Here is a 27,036-nt window from a genome sequence, read left to right as displayed (position 1 = left end):
CCTCCCTCCTTACCCTTGCTCCTTACCCTGTCCCTTGCTCCTTAACCTTTCCCTTACCCCTCCCTTGCCCCTTACCCTGCCCCTTGCTCCTTAACCCCTTAACCTTTCCCTTACCCTGCCCCTTACCTTGTCCCCTGCCCCTTACCCTGCCCCTTACCCTGTTCCTTGCTCCTTACCATGTTCCTTACCCTATTCCCTACCCTTTCCCTTGCCCCTTAACCTTTCCCTTGCCCCTTACCCTTTCCCTTGCTCCTTTCCCTTGCTCCTTACCCTTTCCCTCGCTCCTTACCCTTTCCCTCGCTCCATTCCCTCCCTCATTTCCCTCCTCCTTACCCTTTCCTCCCTCCTTACCCTTTCCCTCCCTCCTTACCCTTTCCCTCCCTCCCTCCTTACCCTTTCCCTCCCTCCCTCCTTACCCTTTCCCTCCCTCCCTCCTTACCCTTTCCCTCCCTCCCTCCTTACCCTTTCCCTCCCTCCCTCCTTACCCTTTCCCTCCCTCCCTCCTTACCCTTTCCCTCCCTCCCTCCTTACCCTTTCCCTCCCTCCCTCCTTACCCTTTCCCTCCCTCCCTCCTTACCCTTTCCCTCCCTCCCTCCTTACCCTTTCCCTCCCTCCCTCCTTACCCTTTCCCTCCCTCCCTCCTTACCCTTTCCCTCCCTCCCTCCTTACCCTTTCCCTCCCTCCCTCCTTACCCTGTCCCCTGCCCCTTACCCTGTTCCTTGCTCCTTACCCTGTTCCTTACCCTGTCACTTGCCCCTTACCCTGTCCCTTGCTCCTTACCCTGCCCCTCACCTTGTCCCCTGTGTGTTTCCCTGTCCCCTGCGTGTTTCCCTGTCCCTTGCTCCTTACCCTGCCCCTCACCTTGTCCCTTGCTCCTTACCCTGTCCCTTGCTCCTTAACCTGTCCCTTACCCTGCCCCTTACACTGGTCCTTACCCTATCTCCTGCCTCTTGGTCTATAGTTATGACCTGTATTATAGCAATGGGGAGCTGTAATGTAGTGATTGCTCAGTAGGTTGCAGTTATTACCTGAGGGCTCAGCAGGTCAACGGGCTGTACCCACTTCCAGACCCTCAGCCAACAAGGTCAAGTAGCAGAGCACCGAAAGGCAGACAGGTATGATGGAGGTTAGTCATTAGACTCACAGCGCCTGATGCAGGGAAGCCTAGCAACACCATCCACAGAGCTACCGGAAGCTGGAGAGGCTGACGGCAGGAACATGCGCAACACAAAATGCACATTGGGCATGGTTTGCTTTTGTTTATGTTCAACTGTTGAGTATGTTCTTGTCTTAATAATAAGAGAGGTAGAGGGGATAGGCAGATAGACAGGCATGCAGACAGATGGAGGCCTGGGAACTATAAGCCCTTGGCAACATACCAGATTTGGGTGTAGAATTGTCAAATGACACAGATTAAGCCCAATCCTGGACTAAAAAGCTAAATCCCTTTAAAAAAAAAGTTACATGCTTTTTTGTCCAGGACCAGGCTTAAAGGGATACTTTGGGATTTTGTCAATGAGGCCCTTTATCTATCTGACTGGAAATCTATGGAATACCAGCAGAGCCTATATAGTCATTATGCCTATGCTAGTTAGCAATTGCGCCTGCACTAGTTTGCAACTTCCTTTAAACTGCAGACAGAGAGAACTGGTATCCATGAGTTCATCTGACTCTGGGGAAGAAGATAAAGGCCCTCATTGCTAAAACCTGAAGTATCCTGTTTATCTGTGTCCTGGAAACTGGACCTAAGTGTATTATACTGTTATTAATCAGCTCTCTTAGCTTTCCATTAGCTCTTTTTGTCTTTTGTAATTGATAATTAGCTGCTAACTTGATTAACTGTGTTTGACTTATTTGTCTTTAATGGTGATGACACAAAAGGCACTGGACGAGCTCGCTCAGTAAGGACTCTGTCTGACAGTAACACAACAGAGCTACATACACTACCGGTCAAATGTTTTAGAACACCTACTAATTGAAGGGTTGCACTATTTTCTACATTGTAGAGTAATAGTGAAGACATCAGAACTATGAAATAACACATATAGAATCATGTAGTAACCACTAAAGTGTTAAATGGCAGGGCAGCAGGGTAGCCTAGTGGTTAGAGAGCGTTGGACTAGTAACCGGAAGGTTGCAAGTTCAAACCCCCGAGCTGACAAGGTACAAATCAGTCATTCTGCCCCTGAACAGGCAGTTAACCCACTGTTCCTAGGCCAAGGAAATTTGTTCTTAACTGACTTGCTTAGTTAAATAAAGGTAAAATAAATAAAAAAACAAATCAACATGTATTTTATATATGAGATTCTTCAAATAGCCACCCTTTGCCTGGATGACAGCTTGCACACTCTTGGCATTTTCTCAATCAGCTTCACCTGGAATGCTTTTCCAACAGTCTTGAAGGAGTTCCCATATATGCTGAGCACTTGTTGGCTGCTTTTCCTTCCCTCTGCGGTCCAACTCATCTCAAACCATCTCAATTGGGTTGAGGTCGGGTGATTGTGGAGGCCAAGTCATCTGATGCAGCACTCCATCATTCTCCTTCTTGGTAAAATAGCCCTTACACAGCCTTGAGGTGTGGTGGGTCATTGTCCTGTTGAAAAACAAATTATAGTCCCACTAAGTCCAAACCAGATGGAGTGGCATATCACTGCAGAAAGCTGTGGTAGCCATGCTGGTTAAGTGTGCCTTGAATTCTAAATAAATCACAGACAGTGTCACCAGAAAAGCACCCCCACACCATCACACCTCCTCCTCCATGCTTTACAGTGGGAAATGCAGAGATCATCCATTCACCCACAACTCGTCTCACAAAGACATGGCGGTTGGAACCAAAAATCTCCAATTTGGACTCCAGACCAAAATACTAATTTCCACCAGTCTAATGACCGTTGTTCATGTTTCTTGGCCCAAGCAAGTCTCTTCTTCTTATTGGTGTCCTTTAGTAGTAGTTTCTTTGCAACAATTCAACCTTGAAGGCCTGATTCACGTGGTCTCTGAACAGTTGATGTTGAGATGTGTCTGTTACTTGAACTGTATTTGTGCTGCATTTTCTGAGGTTGGTAACTCTAATGAACTTATCCTCTACAGCAGAGGTAACTTTGTCTTCCTTTCCTGTGGCGGTCCTCATGAGAGCCGTTTTCATCATAGTGCTTGATGGTTTTTGTGACTGCACTTGAAGAAACTTTCAAAGTTCCTGAAATGTTCCGTATTGACTGACCTTCGTGTCTTAAAGTAATGATGGACTGTCATTTCTCTTTGCTTATTTGAGCAGTTCTTGCCATAATATGGACTTTTTGGTAGCCTATTTGGTAAAAGACCATCTTCTGTATAACCCCCTTCCTTGTCACAAGACAACTGATTGGCTCAAACTCACATATTAACCTTTAACTAGGCACACCTGTTAATTGAAATGCATTTCAGGTGTGCAAAGCTGTCACCAAGGCAAAGGATGGCTATTTGAAGACTTTCAAATATAAAATATATTTTGATTTGGTTACACTTTTTTGGTTACTACATGATTCCATATCTGTTATTTCATTGTTTTGATGTCTTCACTATTATTCTACAATGTAGAGAATAGTACAAAATTAAGAAAAAACCTTGAATGAGGAGGTGTTCTAAAACTTTTGACCGGTAGTGTATGCCTCCATCTCGTTTTAATCTTCATTATGCGGAACCCTGAGAGGATCGAGGGGAGAATTATGTTTCCCCCCTGCAATTATTACAATTATTCAATATCTAAAGATGAAATTGAAAACGGTTTATGTAGGAGTCGCGGATGTGCCGCATTGCTGTGGTAATGTTGATTTATGGATGCTTTTAATAACCGAAATGCAGATGAACATTTTACTGTCCAGGGCTTTCGAAAGCTCTTACAAGTGATTACTGTTAGTCTTCTGCTCAGCCAGAGGCTGGCGGAGTAACAACCCATGTAGAGATACCACAGATCATCACATTCTGGACGTTGGTTTGTAGCTAGACATGTTTTGTGCATATTTTGATGTAACCTATGTGTTTCTAACATGATTGGGAGATGATTGTATAATGGATTTGCCTTTCTGAGCTGAGGAAGAAAAACAGTAAAAGTGCCTTCAAAGTATTCACACCCCTTTTTCCATATTTTATTGTTACAGCCTGAATTTAAAATGTATTACATTTAGATTTTAAAATCAAATCAAATTGTATTGGTCACATACACATGGTTAGCAGATGTTATTGCGAGTGTAGCAAAATGCTTGTGCTTCTAGTTCTGACCATGCAGCAAACAAGTAATCGAACAATTCCACAAAATGACCTAATACACACAATTCTAAGTAAAGGGATAGAATAAAAAATATCTACATATAAATATATGAATGAGCCATGACCGACCGGCATAGACGAGATGCAATAGATGGTATAAAATACCAGATAAAATAAAACCTCCAGGCTGTGTAAGGGCTATTTTACCAAGAAGGAGAGTGATGGAGTGCTGCATCAGATGATCTGACCTCCACTATCACCCGACCTCAACCCAATTGAGATGGTTTGGGATGAGTTGGACCGCAGAGTGAAGGAAAAGCAGCCAACAAGTGCTCAGCATATGTGGGAACATTCCAGGTGAAGCTACACCCAGTCATTACAAAGATACAGATGTCCTTCCTAATTCAGTTGACAGAGGATGGAAACTGCTCAGGGATTTCACCATGAGGCCAAAGGTGATTTTTAAATCAGTTACATGGCTGTGATAGGAGAAAACTGAGGATGGATCAACAACATTGTAGTTACTCCACAATACTATGACAAATGACAGATTGAAAAGAAGGAATGGTATTATTCCAAAACATGCATCCCGTTTGCAATAATGCACTAAAGTATTAGTGCAAAAAATGTGGCAACAAATTCAACACAACACATCACTGAGTACCACTCTTCATATTTTCAAGAAGAAAAATGAATGGAGCTAAGCACAGGCAAAGTCCTAGAGGAAAACCTGATTCAGTCTGCCTTCCAACACACACTGGGAGACAAATCCACCTTTCAGCAGGACCATAACCTAAAACGCAAGGCCAAATATACACTGGAGTTACTTACCAAGATGATATTGAATGTTCCTGAGTTTTTGTCACTGTTTTGATTTAAATCAGCTTGAAAATATATGCTATGACAGAGCTTGAAGAATTTAAAAAAGAATAATGGGCAAATTTTGTACAATCCAGGTGTGCAAAGCTCTTAGTCTTGCCCTGAAAGACTCACAGCTGTAATTGCTGCCAAATGTGATTCTAACCTGTATTGACTCAAGGGGTTGAATACTTATCTAATCAAAATACGAGTTTTATTTTCCATAAAAAATATATATAATGACATATTTTTTTCTTCCACTGACAGAGTATTTTGTGATTATTGACAATTGACAAGATCATTGACAATAAAATTACTATTAAATCCATTTTAACCCACTTTGTAACAAAATGTGGAAAAAGTAAAGGGGTGTGAATACTTCCTGAAGGCACTGTATATGTCACCAAGTGAAAAGAATGTGTGCAATTTAACTATATTTCCTCCTTTTTGAAGTGGAGACACTTCACAGCCAACCAGAATAGAAAAGCCGCCAAGTGTAGGTAGTTTATGATGAATCTGTTGTTCCTTTCTTTCTGTAATGGTTTTCGTGATAGTGCCTAGTGCGATCTGAGGCTGAGGGAGCAGTGAGTGTGTCTACAGCCAAGGTGCTGTTTAACTCCCAGTGGTGCCTAGCATGCCTCCTAGCAGGCGTCATGTTCTGAAATTGGGTATCAGGATGCATTCCAAACCCTTTCTTCTGCACTTGCTGACTCTCTCAGATCTGACAGGCTTGGATACGTATAATATAAGGCAAGGTGCTTCTGATTGGTCTAGTTACAATCAGGTGTTGGCAATTAGTATTCAGATAGTAAAAAATAAAGGCTTCAGGTAGCCTAGCGGTTAGAGCATTAAGCCAGTAACCGAAAGTTTGCTAGTTAGAATCGCTGTGCCCTTGAGCAAAGCACTTAATCAAATCAATTTTATATGTCACATACACATGGTTAGCAGATGTTAATGCGAGTGTAGCGAAATGCTTGTGCTTCTAGTACCGACAATGCAGTAGTAACCAACGAGTAATCTAACCTAACAATTCCACAACTACTACCTTATACACACAAGTGTAAAGGGATAAAGAATATGTACATAAAAATATATGAATGAGTGATGGTACAGAACAGCATAGGCAAGATGCAGTAGATGGTATAGAGTACAGTATATACATATGAGATGAGTAATGTAGGGTATGTAAATATACAAGTGGCATAGTTTAAAGTGGCTAGTGATACATGTATTATATAAAGATGGCAAGATGCAGTAGATGGTATAGAGTACAGTATATACATAGTGGGGCAAAAGAGTATTTAGTCAGCCACCAATTGTGCTCCCACTTAAAAAGATGGCTTATTACCCTACACCAGTGGTTCCCAAACTTTTTACAGTCCCGTACTCCTTCAAACATTCAACCTGGGGCGCTAGAGAGCGTGCTATGGAGTAGACGTCCTTTGCTAGAGCTCCGCTCCATTTTGAAACAAATTAGTATTTATCTTAACCTCTCACGACCTATATCTTCAAACAAATATGACAAAGGGGAAAGGCACCAGAAAAGGGAGCGCTAAACAAGATAATTTGAATGAGATAGACAGCGAACCAGTCTCAACGTCGCCAACCCACGAGGAGTTAGCTGAAGAGGCTAGCTTCGAAGAGATCCCCACAGAGCCTACGCAAAGTGACATACTGGCTGCCATAAACTCACTAAGCAAGAAGGTGGACACAAGGTTGGCTGATATCTCAGAGTGTTGGGACTTTGGCCGAAACTGTGAAGGCAACTCAGAGAAGGGTGCATGAGGTTAAGCAGACGACAGTCGATCACGAGGCCAGGCTACAGGACATAGAGAAACAGTGCGCAACGTTCAAAAATGACAACAAAACCCTGAAAGCCCGACTGGAAATGCTCGAGTCGCATTCAAGACGCCAGAACATCTGAATATGTGGCATCCAGGAGGACACTGAGAAAGGGAAACCCACTGAATTTGTCTCTGAGCTGATACCGACCCTGCTGGGGAGTGAACACTTCAAAACGGCCATCCTGATCGACCGCGCACACAGATCTCAGGCAACGAAGCCGGCCAAGGGCGGGCCACCAAGGCCATTCATTGTACAGCTGCACTATCCCCAGACCAGGGATCTCATCCTCAAGCTGGCTAGTTAAAAGTTCCCCCTTAACTTCAACGGAGCCAGGGTGTCTTTCTACCCAGATCTTACCTTGGAGGTGAGGAACCAACGGAAAGAGTATGATGAGGTACGCAACAAATGCAGGGCGGCCAACATCTGATATGGATTCCTCTTCCCAGCCCGGTTTAAGGTGACAGTCGAAGGATCAACACGTACGTTTGACAACCCAAAAGAGGCCGATCTGTTCTTGACAAGCAAGCTCCCTGGCTGAGGATACAGAACGGCTGTGTCAGCCGGCTAAATGACCAAATACAGGCCAGGAATGTGTTTGGATTTCCGGACTATGTCTTTTCGATTAGAAGATAAGAATTTGGGACTTATGATTGGTGAGATGTTGTGGCTAATATAGCATTGTTTGGCACATCATGTTTTAGCGCCACTCACCCCCTAACGTGAGAGTTAAGTGTTAAGTGTTATTTAATATTAGCGTATATGCGGAGCATCTATAGACGACGAGTTAGTTCAAGCTGTATGTCTAGACACCCTAAGGTTTGTGTGTTAGCCAAGGAGTGCTTCGTTTGGGGAAGTCACTCAGTAAAGGGACGGGAGGGGGGATGGGGTATGTGTTTTATGTTCACGTTTATTATTAGTACAGGTGGCATGACAAGCTCCCGCACGGCGGGACGTTTCTCTTCTGAGTTTTGTATGACAGAAACAATTTGTTCTAAAATAAGAAATGACACATAGTGACAGAGCACAGTGTAGACAAGGTGGAATAAAGATAGTCAGCTGGAACTGTAATGGCTTAGGGCATGTGGTGAAACGAGCTAAGGTTTTTTCTCATCTTAAATCACTGGGTGCTGACATAGTGTTTCTTCAAGAAACTCATATTAAACGCTCCGCTCAGGCCAAGCTACGAGTCGGCTGGATCGGTCAGATATACCAGTCTAACTTTGATGCAAAAGCGAGAGGGGTAGCAATCCTGATAAGGAAATACATTCTGTTTGTTTACTCATGCTCGATTTCAGATCCTAATGGTCGGTATATTATTGTGGCTGGTACACTGAATTCGAAACCAGTAACCTTGGTCAATTTATATGGACCCAAAGGGTATTTAAGGACATGCCAAATATCTCGGATACAAGTGTTATTGTTGGAGGGGACTTTAACTGTACGTTAGATCCTCTTTTAGATAAACAGCTATCAAGGTCACTTCAACAATCAAATGCCAGTGTCTGTCTAAATACATTGATGACAAACCTTAACATTGTCGATATTTGGAGACTGACGCACCCAACAGACAGGGATTACTCTTTCTTTTCATCAGTTCATAAATCATATTCCAGAATTGACTATTTTTTTGTTGGACTCCAAACTAATTTCAGCAGCTGAGTCGGTTACCTATCACCCTATTCTAATTACGGACCACTCTCCTGTGTCCATGGTGCTGAAACTCGACAATATGTCGACAGGTCGGCGACCGTGGTGCTTAGACGCATACCTGCTGAAAGATGAGGCTTTTGTCAGTATTTAAAGGAGCAGATTGCCTTTTTCCTCTGAACTAACGACACGGGGGATGGTGACGACTCCACCCTTTGGGAATCTCTAAAGGCTGTGATTAGAGGTTACATTATTTCTTATACATCAGAGAGGAAGAAACGCGCCAATACTAGGCTAAGAGAAATTGAAAGAGAGTTAGGGGAACAGGAGAACGTTTTTATGACGAATTCCTCGTATACAGTCCTTGAGAAGATCACAAAGTTAAAATATGAATACAATACCATCCTTTCGAAATGGGTGGGCTCTTTACTTGCTAGAACGCAACAAAGTTATTTTGAACTGGGTGACAAACCACATAAATTATTAGCAAGACAGCTAAGGCATGTACAGGCATCTAGAGCTATTCACAAAATAAAAGACAAGAAGGGTCAAATAGTAACAGATCCGCAGGATATTAATAAATGCTTTGCTCAGTTTTACTCAGAGCTATACCAATCAAAATGCGATGCTACTGATCCACAAACTATGGAACGCTTTCTCGCTGAATGTGAACTTCCTAAACTAGACGGGGGCAGCTGCTGCACTCGATGCAGGGATAACTTTAGAGGAAATTAACACAGCGATAGCACAATTTCCAAACAGCAAGGCCCCTGGGCCCGATGGATATGTAATGTAATTCTATAAGAAGTACTGCTCCAGTCTATCTCCACTTATGTTGCGACTGTTTAAACAATCCAAAGAAAATGCCAAACTCCCGCAAACACTGTATGAGGCTACAATAGCACTGATCTTGAAAAAATATAGAGATTCCATGGAGATGTTGTCTTATCGCCCCGTGTCGTTACTCCCCATAGACAACAAGGTGGTGTTGACAAAGATATTGGCAAACCGATTGAAAACATATATTTCTGACATCATACACCCTGACCAGACAGAGGTTTTATCCCGGGCCGACATATACACTACAATTTGAGAAGTCTTTTCATAAGGTTGAGGCAGTGGTAATAGCTCTTGATGCAGAGAAGGCGTTTGACTGGATTGAGTGGAAATATATGATGTCGGTTCTAGAGCACTTCGGGTTCGGAAAGGAATTTATTAATTGGATAAGAATTATTTTTGCACACCCAATGGCGTCCATGGTAACCAATCAAGAAATGTCGCAGTCATTCCGCTTGTTCAAGGGGTGCCGACAGGGGTGCCCTATTTCGCCTGCTCTCTTCGCCATAGCCATGGAACCCCTTGCTATTCGCTTTCGGGCATGTGCCGATATAGCTTCTGTTAAAATAAAGGACACAGCACAAAATTTCCCTATATGCAGACAATGTTCTTTTTGTTTTAGTCCAAGCCTAAAACTTCTATTCCACGCTTACTTAACTTGATAAACACATTTGTCTCCTTCTCTGGCTACAAGATAAGCTGGCAAAAAGTGAGTTGATGCCAATATCACGGCCTGTGGATATGCAATTTCTGCAATCTACCCCGTTTAGAACAGTGATGGACAAGTTCACAAGCCTTGGCATTGTAGTGACAAGAGACCTTGATCAGCTATTGAAAGCGAATTGGGACATGAAAATATATCAGCTTAAACAAAATATAGATTTTTGGAAAACTCTGCCTATCTCCTTGGTTGGTCGTATAAACGCTATTAAAATGGTTGTCCTACCCAGGTTTCTTTTACCTCTTCCAGCTATTTTAAGAAACTGGATTCAATAGTAACTCCATTTTTATGGGATAACAAGGCAGCCAGAATTTCAAAGAAGCATTTATGCAAGTACAAAATAGAGGGGGGCTTTGGCCTTCCTCACTTTAAACTCTATTATTGGGCTGCTAATCTGAACATTGTGTCTTTCTGGAGGGAAAGTTTACCTGCGATGAGACAGAAGGATATGCCTGCATGGCTTTTGATTGAGCAGGCCTCCTGTCAACGTTCCTCACTCCCTGCACTTGTTAATAGTCCATCATATGTGAAAAAATCCACTTATGACTCTAACCCAGTCATTTGTCATACGCTTAGGATCTGGAAACCGATTAGGCATTTTCTTAACATACCAACTGTATACATTGACAGCCCGATTTGCCTGAATCATGCTTTCCACCCTGCATTGGATGATGTGGTGTTTTCACAGTGGAGGGAGAAGGGGCTCACAACAATTGGTAATCTATACATAGATGGTCAGTTAGCTTCATTTCAACAATTGCAGGGAAAGTTCAACATGCCAACAACACATTTTTTTCAGATACCTCCAAATCAGGAATTTCGTAAGGACACATATCCCACAGTATGGCATGAAGCCAAATAGTTCTACATTAGATAGCTTGATGCTTGTCAAACCCCATTCAAAAGGGTCGGTCTCTAGACTGTCTGATGTGCTACAGGCCCACAGAGGTATCCACAGACACCATTAAAAGGGCTTGGGAACAAGAACTTGGGTCAGGAATCTCAGATGAGGACTGGGTAGAAGCTCTCAGGAATATAAACCACAGTTCAGTGAATGCCAGACACAACCTTGTACAGTTTAAGGTGATACACAGGTTACACTACTGAAAAGTAAAACTGCATAAAATATTCCCGGACACCTCACCACTGTGTGAGAGGTGCAAGCAGGATGAGGGGACGTTGACCCACTTACAGTGCCTTGCGAAAGTATTCGTCCCCCTTGAACTTTGCGACCTTTTGCCACATTTCAGGCTTCAAACATAAAGATATAAAACTGTATTTTTTGTGAAGAATCAACAACAAGTGGGACACAATCATGAAGTGGAACGACATTTATTGGATATTTCAAACTTTTTTAACAAATCAAAAACTGAAAAATTGGGCACACCCTTCTCATCACCACAGGTTAATGAGAAGGGTGTGCTTGAAAGGATGCACATAACTCTGCAATGTTGGTTTGTATTGGAGAGAGTCTCAGTCTTAAATCATTTTCCACACACAGTCTGTGCCTGTATTTAGTTTTCATGCTAGTAAGGGCCGAGAATCCACTCTCACATAGGTGCGTGGTTGCAAAGAGCATCAGTGTCTTAACAGCGCGATTTGCCAAGGCAAGAAACTGAGCGCAGCCCAATCCAGAAATCTGGCAGTGGCTTCTGATTAAATTCAATTTTCACAGAACCGCATGTTGCAATTTCGATGAGACTCTCTTGTTCCGATATCGGTAAGTGGACTGGAGGCAGGGCATGAAAGGGATAACGAATCCAGTTGTTTGTGTCATCCATTGCAGGAAAGTATCTGCGTAATTGCTCACCCAGCTCACTCCGGCGCTTCGCTATATCACATTTGACATTTGTTTTATTTCACCTTTATTTAACCAGGTAGGCTAGTTGAGAACACCTTTATTTAACCAGGTAGGCTAGTTGAGAACACCTTTATTTAACCAGGTAGGCTAGTTGAGAACACCTTTATTTAACCAGGTAGGCTAGTTGAGAACACCTTTATTTAACCAGGTAGGCTAGTTGAGAACACCTTTATTTAACCAGGTAGGCTAGTTGAGAACACCTTTATTTAACCAGGTAGGCTAGTTGAGAACACCTTTATTTAACCAGGTAGGCTAGTTGAGAACAAGTTCTCATTTGCAACTGCGACCTGGCCAAGGTAAAGCAAAGCAGTTCGACACATACAACGACACAGAGTTACACATGGAATGAACAAACATACAATCAATAATACAGTAGAAAAGTCTATATACAGCATGTGCAAACGAGGTAGGACAAGAGAGGTAAGGTAATAAATAGGCCATGGTGACAAAGTAATTACAATATAGCAATTAAACACTGGAATGGTAGAATGTGCAGAAGATGAATGTGCCAGTAGAGATACTGGTGTGCAAAGGAGCAAGATGCATTAATTCAGTATGGGGATGAGGTATATTGGATGCACTATTTACAGATGAGCTATGTACAGATGCAGTGATCTGTGAGCTGCTCTGACAGCTGGTGCTTAAAGCTAGTGAGGGAGGTAAGAGTCTCCAGCTTCAGTGATTTTTGCAGTTCAAGAGGCGGCCAAAGGAAGAATTTGCCTTGGGGGTGACCAGGGAGATATACCTGCTGGAGCGTGTCCTACGGGTGGGTGCTGCTATGGTGACCAGTGAGCTGAGATAAGGCGGGGCTTTACCTAGCAGAGACGTGTTGATGACCTGGAGCCAGTGGGTTTGGCAAAGAGTATGAAGCAAGGGCAAGCCAACGAGAGCGTACATGTCGCAGTGGTGGATGGTATATGGGGCTTTGGTGACAAAACAAATGGCACTGTGATAGACTGCAACCATTTTGTTGAGTAGAGTGTTGGAGGCTATTTTGTAAATGAGATCGCCTAAGTCGAGGATCGGTAGGATGGTCAGTTTTACGAGGGTATGTTTGGCAGCATGAGTGAAGGGTGCTTTGTTGCGAAATCGGAAGCCGATTCTAGATTTAATTTTGGATTGGAGATGTTTAATGTGAGTCTGGAAGGAGAGTTTACAGTCTAACCAGACACCTAGGTATTTGTAGTTGTCCACATATTCTAAGTAGGAACCGTCCAGAGTATTTATGCTGGACGGGCGGGCAGGTATGTGCAGTGATCGGTTGAAGTGCATGCATTTAGTTTTACTTGCATTTAAGGGCAGTTGGAGGCCACGGAAGGAGAGTTGTATGGCATCGAAGCTCATTTGGAGGTTAGTTAACACATTGTACAAAGAAGGGCTAGAGGTATACAGAATGGTACCGTCTGCGTAGAGGCGGATCAAGGAATCACCAGCAGCAAGAGCGACATCATTGATGTATACAGAGAAGAGTCTGCATGAGAATTGAACTCTGTGGCACCCCCATAGAGACTGCCAGAGGTCCTGACAACAGGATTTGACACACTGAACTCTATCAGAGAAGTAGTTGGTGAACCAGACGAGGCAATCATTTGAGAAACCAAGGCTGTTGAGTCTGCCAATAAGAATGTTGTGATTGACAGAGTCGAAAGCTTTGGCCAGGTCGACGAATACGGCTACACAGTAATGTCTCTTATCGATCGCGGGTATGATATTGTTTAGGACCTTGAGCGTGGCTGAGGTGCACCCATGACCAGCTATGAAACCAGGTTGCATAGCGGAGAAGGTACGGTGGGATTCGAAATGGTCGGCAATCTGTTTTTTAACTTGGCTTTCGAAGACCTTAGCAAGGCTGGGTAGAATTGATATAGGTCTGTAGGAGTTTGGGTCTAGAGTGTCTCCCCCTTTGAAGAGGGGGATGACCGCGGCAGCTTTCCAATCTATAGGAATCTCAGATGATACGAAAGATAGGTTGAACAGGCTAGTAAAAGGGGTTGCAACAATTTCGGTAGATCATTTTAGAAAGAGACGGTCCAGATTGTCTAGCCCGGGTGATTTGTAGGGGCCCAGATTTTGCAGCTCTTTCAGAACATCAGCTATTTGGATTTGGGTGAAGTTTTGGGCGTGTTGCTGTGGGGGGTGGAGGGCTGTTGATCGGGGTAGGGGTAGCCAGGTGGAAAGCATGGCCAGCCGTAGAAAAATGCTTATTGAAATTCTCAATTATAGTGGATTTATCAGTGGTGACAGTGTTTCCTAGCCTCAGTGCAGTGGGCAGCTCGGAGGATGTGCTCTTATTCTCCATGGACTTTACATTGTCCCAGAACATTTTTGAGTTTGTGCTACAGAATGCAAATTTCTGCTTGAAAAACCTAGCCTTAGCTTTCCTAACTGCCTGTGTATATTTGTTCCTAACTTCCCTGAAAAGTTGCATATCACGGGGGCTGTTCGATGCTAATGCAGAACGCCACATTGTCCGTGAGCTTGAGCTCATTTGCACACAAGAAAACTCCTGCAATGATGAAAAGACCTGTGTGTTTTCCTTGTTAATGCAGACAGAATAGAGCTCCAACTTCTTAATCATTGCTTCAATTTCAGATCATTCAGGCGAGAAAAAAACATCACCCAGATAGGCCAGTCGTGTGATTAACTCGTCATCATGCAAGCTGTCAGACAAGTGAAAATTATGATCAGTAAAGAATTTTAAGCTTGTCTCTCAATTTAAAAAAAACTTGGATACACACACACACACACACACCTGTCTATTGAAACAATGGGGGGAAATGCAGTAAATGATCTGACTCCACTCTGAAAAGTGAAAAGTACTTTGCAATGGCAGTGGTTTGTATAGTATGTTTTTCTCAACATTGTCTTTTCAAAGAGTTGATCAATAACTGTAATGAAAAGAGAGACAAAGGACTGCTATAAGCAATCATCAGTCAATTAAAGAAATGGCTGCCGTTTTCAGTCTATGTGTTTGTGGTGTTAATCAGAACATTTTAAATTAGCTTATAGTTCATTCCACTTTTATACAAGGCTGGCTTTTGGGGGACACAATTCTGAACAACCCTGTTGCACAATCAGCCCTCTTTTTTTTTCATGTCTCTCTGTCCGATTGTCTGTTTGTGGTGCTTGTCATTAGTTGTCTGGGAAACCATGGCCATTACTATTCTGTCGCTATGTTATTAAACAGAGAGGGGCATTTGTAGAAGACGAAAAAGGAATGTCGGCGTGTGAACGAGGGTGAATGAGAGCAAGAAAGAGACAATTGATAAGTAGAAACCGGGGGAAGTGAAGGCAAAATTTTCTTTGGCATCTTTCGGCTGGCAGCATAAGTGAGAGTAACACAATAAACCGAACAAGGGGAAACATATTTGACTGGTTGTCATGGTAACGCCACAGGCCGAGCTACATCTGAAGTAGCCTAGTTACAGTTTTAATTGAACCCGAACGAGTCGAACCCCTGATACAGTGGGGCAAAAAAGTATTTAGTCAGCCACTAATTGTGCAAGTTCTCCCTCTTAAAAAGATGAGAGGCCTGTAATTTTAGGTTACAGGTACACTTCAACTATGACAGACAAAATGAGAAAAAAAATCCAGAAAATCACATTGTAGGATTTTTAATGAATTTATTTGCAAATTATGGTGGAAAATAAGTATTTGGTCAATAACAAAAGTTTATCAATACTTTGTTATATACACTTTGTCGGCAATGACAGAGGTCAAATGTTTTCTGTAAGTCTTCACAAGGTTTTCCCACACTTGCTGGTATTTTGGCCCATTCCTCCATGCAGATCTCCTCTAGAGCAGTGATGTTTTGGGCTGTTGCTGGGCAACATGGACTTTCAACTCCCTCCAAAGATTTTCTATGGTGTTGAGATCTGGAGACTTCACAGTAGGTATGGTGTTTTGGATGCAACTCAGCATTCTTTGTCCTCCAAACACGACGAGTTGAGTTTTTACCAAAAAGTTCTGTTTTGGTTTCATCTGACCATATGACATTCTCCCAATCTTCTTCTGGATCTTTCAAATGCTCTCTAGCAAACTTCAGACGGGCCTGGACATGTACTGGCTTAAGCAGGGCACATCTGCAGGGACACATCTGGCACTGCAGGATTTGAGTCCGTGGCGGCGTAGTGTGTTACTGATGGTAGGCTTTGTTACTTTGGTCCCAGCTCTCTGCAGGTCATTCACTAGGTCCCCCCGTGTGGTTCTGGGATTTTTGCTCACCATTCTTGTGATCATTTTGACCCCACGGGGTGAGATCTTGCGTGGAGCCCCAGATCGAGGGAGATTATCAGTGGTCTTGTATGTCTTCCATTTCCTAATAATTGCTCCCACAGTTGATTTCTTCAAACCAAGCTGCTTACCTATTGCAGATTCAGTCTTCCCAGCCTGGTGCAGGTCTACAATTTTGTTTCTGGTGTCCTTTGACAGCTCTTTCGTCTTGGCCATAGTGGAGTTTGGAGTGTGACTGTTTGAGGTTGTGGACAGGTGTCTTTTATACTGATAACAAGTTCAAACAGGTGCCATTAATACAGATAACGAGTGGAGGACAGAGGAGCCTCTTAAAGAAGAAGTTACAGGTCTGTGGGAGCCAGAAATCTTGCTTGTTTGTAGCTGACCAAATACTTATTTTCCACCATAATTTGCAAATAAATTCATAAAAAATCCTACATTGTGATTTTCTGGATTTTTTTTCTTCTCATTTTGTCTGTCATAGTTGAAGGGTACCTATGATGAAAATTACAGGCCTCTCTCATCTTTTTAAGTGGGTGAACTTGCACAATTGGTGGCTGACTAAATACCTTTTTGCCCCACTGTATGTCTGAGTAAGTAGAGACAATGGCCTTTTCTCTACTTCAACTTGACCTTATGGAGAACCTTACCCTTACAAGTTTCCTCTTTCAGTTCAGATAAATACAATGGCTTTGCCAACAGTTAAAAGCCAATCTTTTTTTTCCATTTTAATATAATTTATTTTTTATGTTTTCTAATTTAAATAAGAAATGTTTAACCTTTTTTATTTTAGGCAAGTCAGTTAAGAACAAATGATTATTTTCAATGACGGCCAAACGGGGGCAGAATGACAGATCTTTACCTTTTCAGCTCAGGGATTCGATCTTGCAAACTTTCGGTTACTTGTCCAAAGCTCTAACCACTAGGCTACCTGCCTATGAGTCAAGCTGTGTCCCAAATGGCTCTTTCTGTCATACCCTGGTCAGTTTCACCTGTCCTCGTTATTGTCTCAACCCCCTCCAGATGTCGCTTGTTTTCCCCAGTGTAGTTATCCCTGTGTTTCCTGTCTCTCTGTGCCAGTTTGTCTTGTATGTTTCCAAGTCAACCAGCGGTTTTCCTGCTTTTTGCATTCTCCATTTTCTAGTCCTCCTGGTTTTGACCCTTGCCTGTTTTATGTACTTTGTACCCGCCTACCTGACCATTCTGCCTGCCTTGACCACGAGCCTGTCTGCCACTCTGGACCTCCTGGACTCTGATCGGGTTTTGACCTTTTTGCCTGTCCACGGCCATTCTCTTGCCTATTAATAAACATTGTAAGACTCCAACCATCTGCATTTGGGTCTTTCCTTGTGCCTTGATACTTTCTGTTGAAAAAGGATGAAGATGAGTTTCTGATTAAAAGTGTGATTATAATGACTTCAAATATAGTGTGAACGTGTTTTATGATGCAGCTGTTATATTAGTCATAGATTAGGATCTCTATGGAATTATGGATTCTCTTTCATTGTCATGTAGATTTGCCTCTAATGAATGAACAAACAAATAAAATGACAAACTGGGCCAATGCTGAAGTACTGGACTAAAGCGCTGACTGTATTAAAGTTTATTGGTTCTGAAGTGTGGCACTCAGAAGGCCATGTTGCAGCCCTGGCTGTGGAACTACTATGGGGGATAGATGTAGATGTACACATTACCATAGCCCAGCACCTGTATTGTGGGTTCAATAAGGCAAGCTTCCAGCATGTGAAAGAAACCAATCAGAGCAGGGAGAAAAGTAAGAACCTGATAGTTTGGTATGAGCTGCAGGGTTAATGTCATGTAAGTTAATTCAATTACAAAATGACTCCTCCCCTTGTCCGACGTTTGGCGGTAGATGTATTTTGTTAATGGCGCACAATACCATTGGCTGACTAGACAGGCGGACATGATGAAAACACCAGTGGCTTGGCATTATATTTGCATGTTGTCCAGACACCGTTTGAGTCTGCGTACCAGCCACCTCCATACCTTAACTCAATGTTAAACTACTAGAACACGTTCTAAACTGCTTGCTGTTCTGAAGTAGGCCTTGGAATTGCCAGGGACTAGGTGCTGATATGATATGTATTGTATTTTGATACTGTGATTTGAATGCGATTTGATGTTCTATACATATTGCCCACCATACGTCTGCTGCAGAGAGATGAAAGAGAGCATGAGAAAGTTTTTGATCAGTCATCGAAATAAAAGTGCTGAAAACATGTTGGTTCACTATTTAAAAAGAAGATGGAGAAGCTATATGATGAAATATACCAGAGTTTTGGCACAGGTTCAGCCAACCCGCGCCAGCGAACGCTACCTACAGTAGCATAAAAGATACTATATATATATATATAAAATTTGTTTTTACAAATCGATACTTGGAGTCAAATACTGAAATAATATCACAATATGTAATTGTTTGATTTTTTTTATCCCCCCTCACCATCACTATTCTGAAGATAAACAATTCCACCAAAATACCAAAAACATAATAAGTCAGTGGTGATATCGATCAGTTTCATTTAACCCTCCTACCTCTAAAAATCTGCAGGAAGCCGTATTGTTGTATGCAGCTGCTGTTTGTTTGAAATAACTCTAGTGGAAAGGGGTGGGGGTTTCCAATGGCTGTTGAATAAATATCAATTGAACAACAATGGAGTGATTCATGTGAGAGGACTGGACTATAGTTCCCGCAGTGGTCAGATTTACTGTTGCCAAGCAATGAAGCTCCATCGGACAAAATATCTACCTGATTGGTGACTGTCCAAATTTTGATGAAATATGTGAGATTACATTAGAATTAAGGATGAAAGCTCTCTCTCTCACTCTCTCGTTCTTTATCTATTTAAACCAAGGAAACGCACACACCCTCTCACTCACACACACACACACTAGATAAGGCTCTGTTTTTCCCTCCGGATCGAGCTGCATTGGGATCAAAGTGTTTTCAGATAATCACATTGAAAGCTTATAGATCTGACGGAGAGCAAATGCAGTCTAACCCTGGTGTAGACACAGGGCAAATCAGCCTACTCTCCTCAATCAACCGTTCTTATGTTGTTACGGTGCTGTTGTCTCCCAATGTTTAAATCTAAATGTAGGTAGCCTAGAGGTTAGAGCGTTGGGCCAATAACTGTATCCCAGAGCTGACAAGGTAAAAATCGGTCATTCTTCCCCTTAAAAAGGTAGTTAACCTGCTGTTCCCCGGTAGGCTATCATTGTAAATAAGAATTTGTTTTTAAATGACTGCCTAGTTAAATAAAGGTAAAATATATATACACACTACCGTTCAAAATTTTGGGGTCACTTAGAAATGTCCTTGTTTTTGAAAATATTTAAAATAACATCAAATTGAACAGAAATAATTAGAAAACCCTTTTGCAATTTTGTTATCATGGCTGAAAACTTTTGTGCTTATTAAAGAAGCAATACAACTGGCCTTCTTTAGACTAGTTGAGTATCTGGAGCATCAGCATTTGGGTTTGATTACAGGCTCAAAATGGCCAGAAACAAACAACTTTCTTCTGAAACTCGTCAGTCTATTCTTGTTCTGAGAAATTAAGACTATTCCATGTGAGAAATTGCCAAGAAACTGAAGATCTCGTACAACGCTGTGTACTACTCCCTTCACAGAACAGTGCAAACGGGCTCTAACCAGAATAGAAAGAGTGGGAGGCCCTGGTGCACAACTGAGCAAGAGGACATTAGTGTGTCTAGTTTGAGAAACAGACGCCTTAAGTCCTCAACTGGCAACTTTATTAAATAGTTCCCGCAAAACACCAGCCTCAACGTCAGCAGTGAAGAGGCGACACCGGGATGCTGGCCTTCTAGGCAGAGTTCCTCTGTCCAGTGTCTGTGTTCTTTTGCCAATCTTAATCTTCTCTTTTTATTGACCAGTCTGAGATATGGCTTTTTCTTTGCAACTCTGTCTAGAAGACCAACATCCCGGAGTCGACTCTTCACTGTTGACGTTGAGACGGTGTTTTATGGGTTTATTTAATGGGACTGCCGTGCAGAAATATCAGCCCACAGTGAGAAGCACGAGATTGAACATCACTCAACTTTCTAGAGCAGCGGTCTCCAACTGGTCGATCAAGATCCAACCGGCATTCCTAGTCGATCGCCAAACATTTCTGTAAAAAAACAATAAATTCAGCTGCCCTACATGCCGGGTAGGCGGACTGTTGCCATTTTGAACCATTTTATGTCTCTGAAGATGCAAACACTACCTTCCTGGCGTGCCCAGAGAGCAAATCATTGTTATTGTTTAGTGTCTTGTTTTTTAAAATATCAAACAATATTTAACATTCTCTGTTCATAAGAGTAACAACATGAATTTGTGCATGAGACAGAAATAATGCGGTGCGACTCGAGTTTCACCATCAACTGGAAGATGGTGTCCCCTTTTTGGTCAGTGTCAGTGGAGGAAAGGGAGAGCGGAGGGACGTTGAGAGATGGACCCTCAGTCTGCTGCTCTCTCCTTCCACTGAAACTGACCATCAGATGCAGGCTTCATCAGCCTAGTAAAGTAAAATTATTTAAATGTATGCTCACTCAGCTGTGCTTCACAAGTAATACAACAACGGATCTATTACCAGTGTGATATTTAAATCTATATTTTTTTAAATGGCCTGAACAACAATGCATTCATTGGAAGGGAAATTCAAGCAAAGCCAATATGCAGTGAAAATTTATTGGGCCTATAGTTTACTGCACAAACCTCATTATTACAGAACTGTTTTTAATTGGTTAATGTTGCATAGACTTACGTTTTTTAAGATATGTTTAAAAAAATGTCTATCGGCTCGCATTTTGACTCAGTGATCTTGACTCAGTAAAGGTTGGTGACCACTGTTCTAGAGTTTTCCCTGTTAACATATCAACGTTTCCCTTTACTGTGGCAATTGTGCTCGAATCAACGCAAAATTAGCCACTTTTTATTGAAACATACCAAAAGAAAACAAGCTATGCAAGAGATGATGTTGTAGGCAGAACACAAAGGAGTAGGATTCTAATTGCATTGACATGCACTGCTCATTGCCATATATGGATCTGTGCCATTTACTTTGAACTGTGTTTACAGCATGAGCGGTCGTGAGAAGATGCGTTTGTTTTGAGATCAAAGCGAGAGTTGCATGTATCCACGTGCACATTTTGTTCATATCCTTTGCTAGTTAGTGAGTTATTAACCCAGTTATAGATCATTTGTAGTCAGCAATAGGGGAGTGATTGCTTACTACAAGAGCACAAAACATGTACATTTCTAGACATCTTTGAAAAACCAGTTAGGTAAAGGGGCAGTGTTGTATTTTGAGATGGTCTTGAATAAGCTAAGTAGCCAATAGGCAGAGGGTAGCATAATGTGTCTGATTCTCTGTAATAATGGTATGGGAATAATAATGCATCTTATTTTGTAAAGTGGTCTCTTGCATCAAACGACAAGTGGATTAACATGTTAATGTCGAGCCCTGCGTGTTTTTTCTTTCCAAAAGACTCATGGAATGTAGGTCTACATTGAACACCACACATTGGCTGCTACTGTAGGCTGAATGATAGAACAGCTATTTCCATATTAATGTTATAGGATGCATTTTCTCCATTGTTTTTGATGGTAAGCCACTAGTAGGCCTACATTAGGATCAAATAGCCACAGTAGCCTACTTGGCCACTGTTAAAACTGTAACTTAAAGCAGATACAGACTCAGTGTTCACAGTAAACGCCCGCTGGAAGCCATGACTTTGGTTGAGGCCATGACTGAGTTCCTAGTTATTAAAAAAAAAGTAATAAATGGGGTTCCCTGCACGCGCACGCTCACACTCACACACACACACACACACATGCACTATCTAGGCTCGTTTAGGGCAAGAGTTAATCATTGTTGACGATAGGAAACAGTGTCCTCTCACAGAGTGACTACCTAGTGTCAAACTCACACAACTGACAATTTTATTTTTGGTGTGTGATTACTTTTTTCATTTTGCCCTCCTGAGATTTAGTGTCCATTTACAGTTGAAGTCACAAGTTTACATACACTTAGGTTGGAGTTATTAAAACTCATTTTTCAACCACTCTACAAATTTCTTGTTAACAAACTATAGTTTTGGCATGTCAGTTAGGACATCTACTTTGTGCATGACACAAGTAATTTTTTCAACAATTGTTTACAGACAGATTATTTCACTTAACTGTTTCACAATTCCAGTGGGTCAGAAGTTTACATACACTGAGTTGACTGTGCCTTTAAACAGCTTGGAAAATTCCAGAAAATCATGTCATGGCTTTAGAAGCTTCTGATAGGCTAATTGACATCATTTGAGTCAATTGGCGGTGAACCTGTGGATGTATTTCAAGGCCTTCCTTCAAACTCAGTGCCTCTGGGAAAATCAAAAGAAATCAGCTAAGACCTCAGAAAAACATTTGTCGACCTCCACAAGTCTGGTTCCTACTTGGGAACAATTTCCAAATGCCTGAAGGTACCACGTTCATCTGTACAAACAATTGTATGTAAGTATAAACACCAATGGACCACTCAACCGTTATACCACTCAGGAAGGAGACTCGTTCTGTCTCCTAGAGATGAACGTACTTTGGTGAGAAAAATGCAAATCAATCCCAGAACAACAGCAAAGGATCTTGTGATGATGCTGGAGGAAACAGGTACAAAAGTATCTATATCCACAGTACAACGAGTCCTATATTGACATAACCTGAAAGGCCACTCAGCAAGGAAGAAGCCACTGCTCCAAAACCTCTATTAAAAAAGCCAGACTACGGTTTGCAACTGCACATGGGGACGAAGATTGTACTTTTTGGAGAAATGTCCTATGGTCTGATGAAATGAAAATAGAACTGTTTGGCCATAATGACCATCGTTATGTTTGGAGGAAAAAGGGGGAGGCTTGCAAGCCGAAGAACACCATCCCAACCGTGAAGCACGGGGGTGGCAGCATCATGTTGTGGGGGTGCTTTGCTGCAGGAGGGACTGGTGCACTTCACAAAATAGATGGCATCATGGGGTAGGAAAATGATGTGGTTATATTGAAGTAACATCACAAGACATCAGTCAGGAAGTTAAAGCTTGCTCGCAAATGGGTCTTCCAAATGGACAATGACTCCAAGCATACTTCCAAAGTTGTGGCAAAATGGCTTAAGGAAAACAAAGTCAAGGTATTGGAGTGGCCATCACAAAGCTCTGATCTCAATCCTATAGAAAATATGTGGGCAGAACTGAAAAACCGTGTGCAAGCAAGGAGGCCTACAAACCTGACTCAGTTACACCAGCTCTGTCAGGAGGAATGGGTCAAAATTCACCCAACTTATTGTTGGAAGCTTGTGGAAGGCTACCCGGAACATTTGACCCAAGTCAAACAATTTGTAGGCAATGCTACCAAATACTAATTGAGTGTATGTAAACTTCTGATCCACTGGGAATGTGATGAAAGATGTATAACCTGAAATAAATCATTTCCTCTGCTATTATTGTGACATTTCACATTCTTAAAATAAAGTGGTGATCCTAATTGACCTAAGACAGGGAATTTCTACTAGGGTTAAATGTCAGGAATTGTGAAAAGCTGAGTACAACACACCTGCTATTTTCCTATGTGTTGCTTTCATTTATTCAGTGTGACAAGGAATGAAGATGAGATCTGGAGCGGGAACAACTTTATTGGGTGAAATTCATTCCCTCCCTCCCATCCTCTCTCACTCTCTACCTCACCCAAACTCTAATGCATACTGTATTCGTATACTGTAAGGAATACTGACAGACTGTATACACACATACCAACCATATATCCCCTGGATATTCAACAGAGTGCCGTGCAGGCAGTTGTGATTGATGAGCGAAGCAGCTTTTAAATGGGTTTTTCAGTCATCTCACCCCCTGGGCATGTGCATGCCAGGAAAGCTCATTGGACACAGAGAAATGAGAGACCTGCGTATAATTTTTCTCCCACTTGGCAATCCAATTTTGATGTTCTAATTAGATTTTTCTTCACTGGTTTTGGAAACAAATGTTTTCTCTAGTCTATATTGAATGCAGACCTCAATACTGTGTGTGTGTGTTTTCGTGTTTTCACTGTGTCCATTAACAAGAAATAAGCTGGCTGGGGCTGGACTCTGAAGTAATACAGTGTTTAGTCAGTTGTATTCCCCACTGGGCAGACTGTTAATATGCCTCTCTCTACAGTGCATTACTGTATACAGTGCCAGTTTGGTTTAGTCTCTGGATTGGAAAGAGAGCTATGCTCAGGCCTACGTAAGAGAAAAGCAAACAACTGGCAAAATACTCTGTTTGGGTTGTTATGTGTGGAAGATGCATTACTTTATGTTCTGTATCGATTGTTACTGGTGGCATGTGTGGAAGATGTGTTACTTTACGTTCTGTATCGGTTGTTACTGGTGGCATGTGTGGAAGATGTTACTTTACGTTCTGTATCGGCTGTTACTGGAGGCATGTGTGGAAGATGTTACTTTATGTTCTGTATCGATTGTTACTGGTGGCATGTGTGGAAGATGCATTACTTTACGTTCTGTATCAGTTGTTACTGGTGGCATGTGTGGAAGATGTGTTACTTTACGTTCTGTATCGGCTGTTACTGGAGGCATGTGTGGAAGATGTGTTACTTTACGTTCTGTATCAGTTGTTACTGTGTTACTTTACGTTCTGTATTGGCTGTTACTTGAGGCATGTGTGGAAGATACGTTACTTTACGTACTGTATCGGCTGTTACTGGTGGCATGTGTGGAAGATGTTACTTTACGTTCTGTATCGATTGTTACTTGAGGCATGTGTGGAAGATGTTACTTTACGTTCTGTATCGATTGTTACTTGTGGCATGTGTGGAAGATACGTTACTTTACGTTCTGTATCGATTGTTACTGGTGGCATGTGTGGAAGATACGTTACTTTATGTTCTGTATCGATTGTTACTGGTGGCATGTGTGGAAGATGTTACTTTATGTTCTGTATCGATTGTTACTTGAGGCATGTGTGGAAGATACGTTACTTTACGTTCTGTATCGATTGTTACTTGAGGCATGTGTGGAAGATGTGTTACTTTACGTTCTGTATCGATTGTTACTGTGTTACGTTCTGTACGATTGTTACTGTGTACGTTCTGTATCGATTGTTACTGTGTTACTTTACGTTCTGTATCGATTGTTACTGTGTTACTTTACGTTCTGTATCGATTGTTACTTGAGGCATGTGTGGAAGATGTGTTACTTTACGTTCTGTATCGATTGTTACTGTGTTACTTTACGCTCTGTATCGGCTGTTACTGGAGGCATGTGTGGAAAATACGCTACTTTACATTCTGTATCGGCTGTTTCTGGTAACGTGTGGAAAATGCGTAACTTTGCTTACTCTTTTGGCTGTTGCTGTTTGTGTGTGAGGAAGATGTGTTACTTTGAGTACCCCTGGGCTCTATTGTTTACTGTATTGCTTTGTTTGTCCTTCAGGGTAAGATGGTGAAGGGGATGGGTGGAGCCATGGATCTGGTGGCCAGCGCTGGAACCAAGGTGGTGGTCACCATGGAGCACTCCGCTAAGGTAAGAGTATGTGTCTGTGTGCACGTGGGTGCATCCAAAGCAATCCCAAGGCCATCCTGTTCCAATGTTGTCTATAGGAGTGTCTCCAGATCAGCTTTATTTAGGACATCATACATATCGAAAGTTTACATACACCTTTGCCAAATACATTTAAACTGCATTTCACAATTCCTGACATTTAATCCTAGTAAAAATTCCCCATTTTAGGTCAGTTAGGATCACCACTTTACTTTTGTACTGGTTTCCTCCAGCATCTTCACAAGGTCCTTTGCTGTTGTTCTGGGATTGATTTGCACTTTTCACAATATTGTATGTTCATCTCTAGGAGACAGAATGCGTCTCCTTCCTGAGCGGTATGACAGCTGCGCGGTCCCATGGTGTTTATACTTGTGTACTATTGTTTGTACAGATGAACGTGTTACCTTCAGTCATTTGGTAATTGCTCCCAAGGATGAACCAGACTTGTGGAGGTCTACATTTTTTTTCTGAGGTCTTAGCTGGTTTATTTTGATTTTCCCATGATGTCAAGCAAAGAGGTACTGAGTTTGAAGGAAGGCCTTGAAATACATCCACAAGTATACCTCCAATTGACTCGAATGATGTCAATTAGCCTATCAGAGGCTTGTAAAGCCATGACATAATTTTCTGGAATTGTCCAAGCTGTTTAAAGGCACAGTCAACTCAGTGTATGTAATCTTCTGACCCACTGGAATTGTGATACAGTGAATTATAAGTGAAATAATCTGTCTGTGAACAATTTTTTGAAAAATTACTTGTCATGCACAAAGTAGACGTCCTAACCGACTGGCCAAAACTTGTTAACAAGACATTTGTGGAGTGGTTGAAAAACGAGTTTTAATGACTCCAACCTAAGTGTATGTAAACTTCCAACTTCAACTGTATGTCCTTTGTGTGTGTGTGTGTGTGTGTGTGTGTGTGTGTATCTATGTGTGTATATATATATGTATATGTGTATATATATGTGCTCCATTTTTAAGAAATATATTTTGTGTTATACTGTAACCTCTCTGATTGTGAAGAGTCAGTTCCTCTAATGAGCTTTTGATTCCAGTAATGGATGAATTCATGATTTTAAATGATGCCTTTGACAGTCCCAGAGCTCCCTATAGGCGCCTTGGTGCTCAGATGGACTAATGCTCTCATCCACTCCAACACGTACTGGAGCAGTACACCAACCTGATTATGGAAGGA

At 42.0% G+C, this 27,036-nt stretch overlaps 1 protein-coding gene across 1 annotated transcript in view; it reads left to right on the top strand.

Annotated features, from left to right (window-relative positions):
• The window catches only part of LOC112262590 (succinyl-CoA:3-ketoacid coenzyme A transferase 1, mitochondrial), a 130,053-nt gene that overhangs the window by 71,710 nt on the left and 31,307 nt on the right, over window positions 1–27,036 (top strand). The window contains exon 14 of the mRNA XM_024438216.2: window positions 25,735–25,824. Coding sequence (XP_024293984.1) covers window positions 25,735–25,824 — 90 coding nt within the window. The remainder of the gene's footprint in view (window positions 1–25,734; window positions 25,825–27,036) is intronic.

The sequence above is a fragment of the Oncorhynchus tshawytscha genome, linkage group LG12, assembly GCF_018296145.1.
Source record: "Oncorhynchus tshawytscha isolate Ot180627B linkage group LG12, Otsh_v2.0, whole genome shotgun sequence".
NCBI classification, from domain to species: domain Eukaryota; kingdom Metazoa; phylum Chordata; class Actinopteri; order Salmoniformes; family Salmonidae; genus Oncorhynchus; species Oncorhynchus tshawytscha.
Note: the sequence above shows the minus strand (reverse complement) of the source record. Positions and strands in the feature narration are given on the sequence as shown.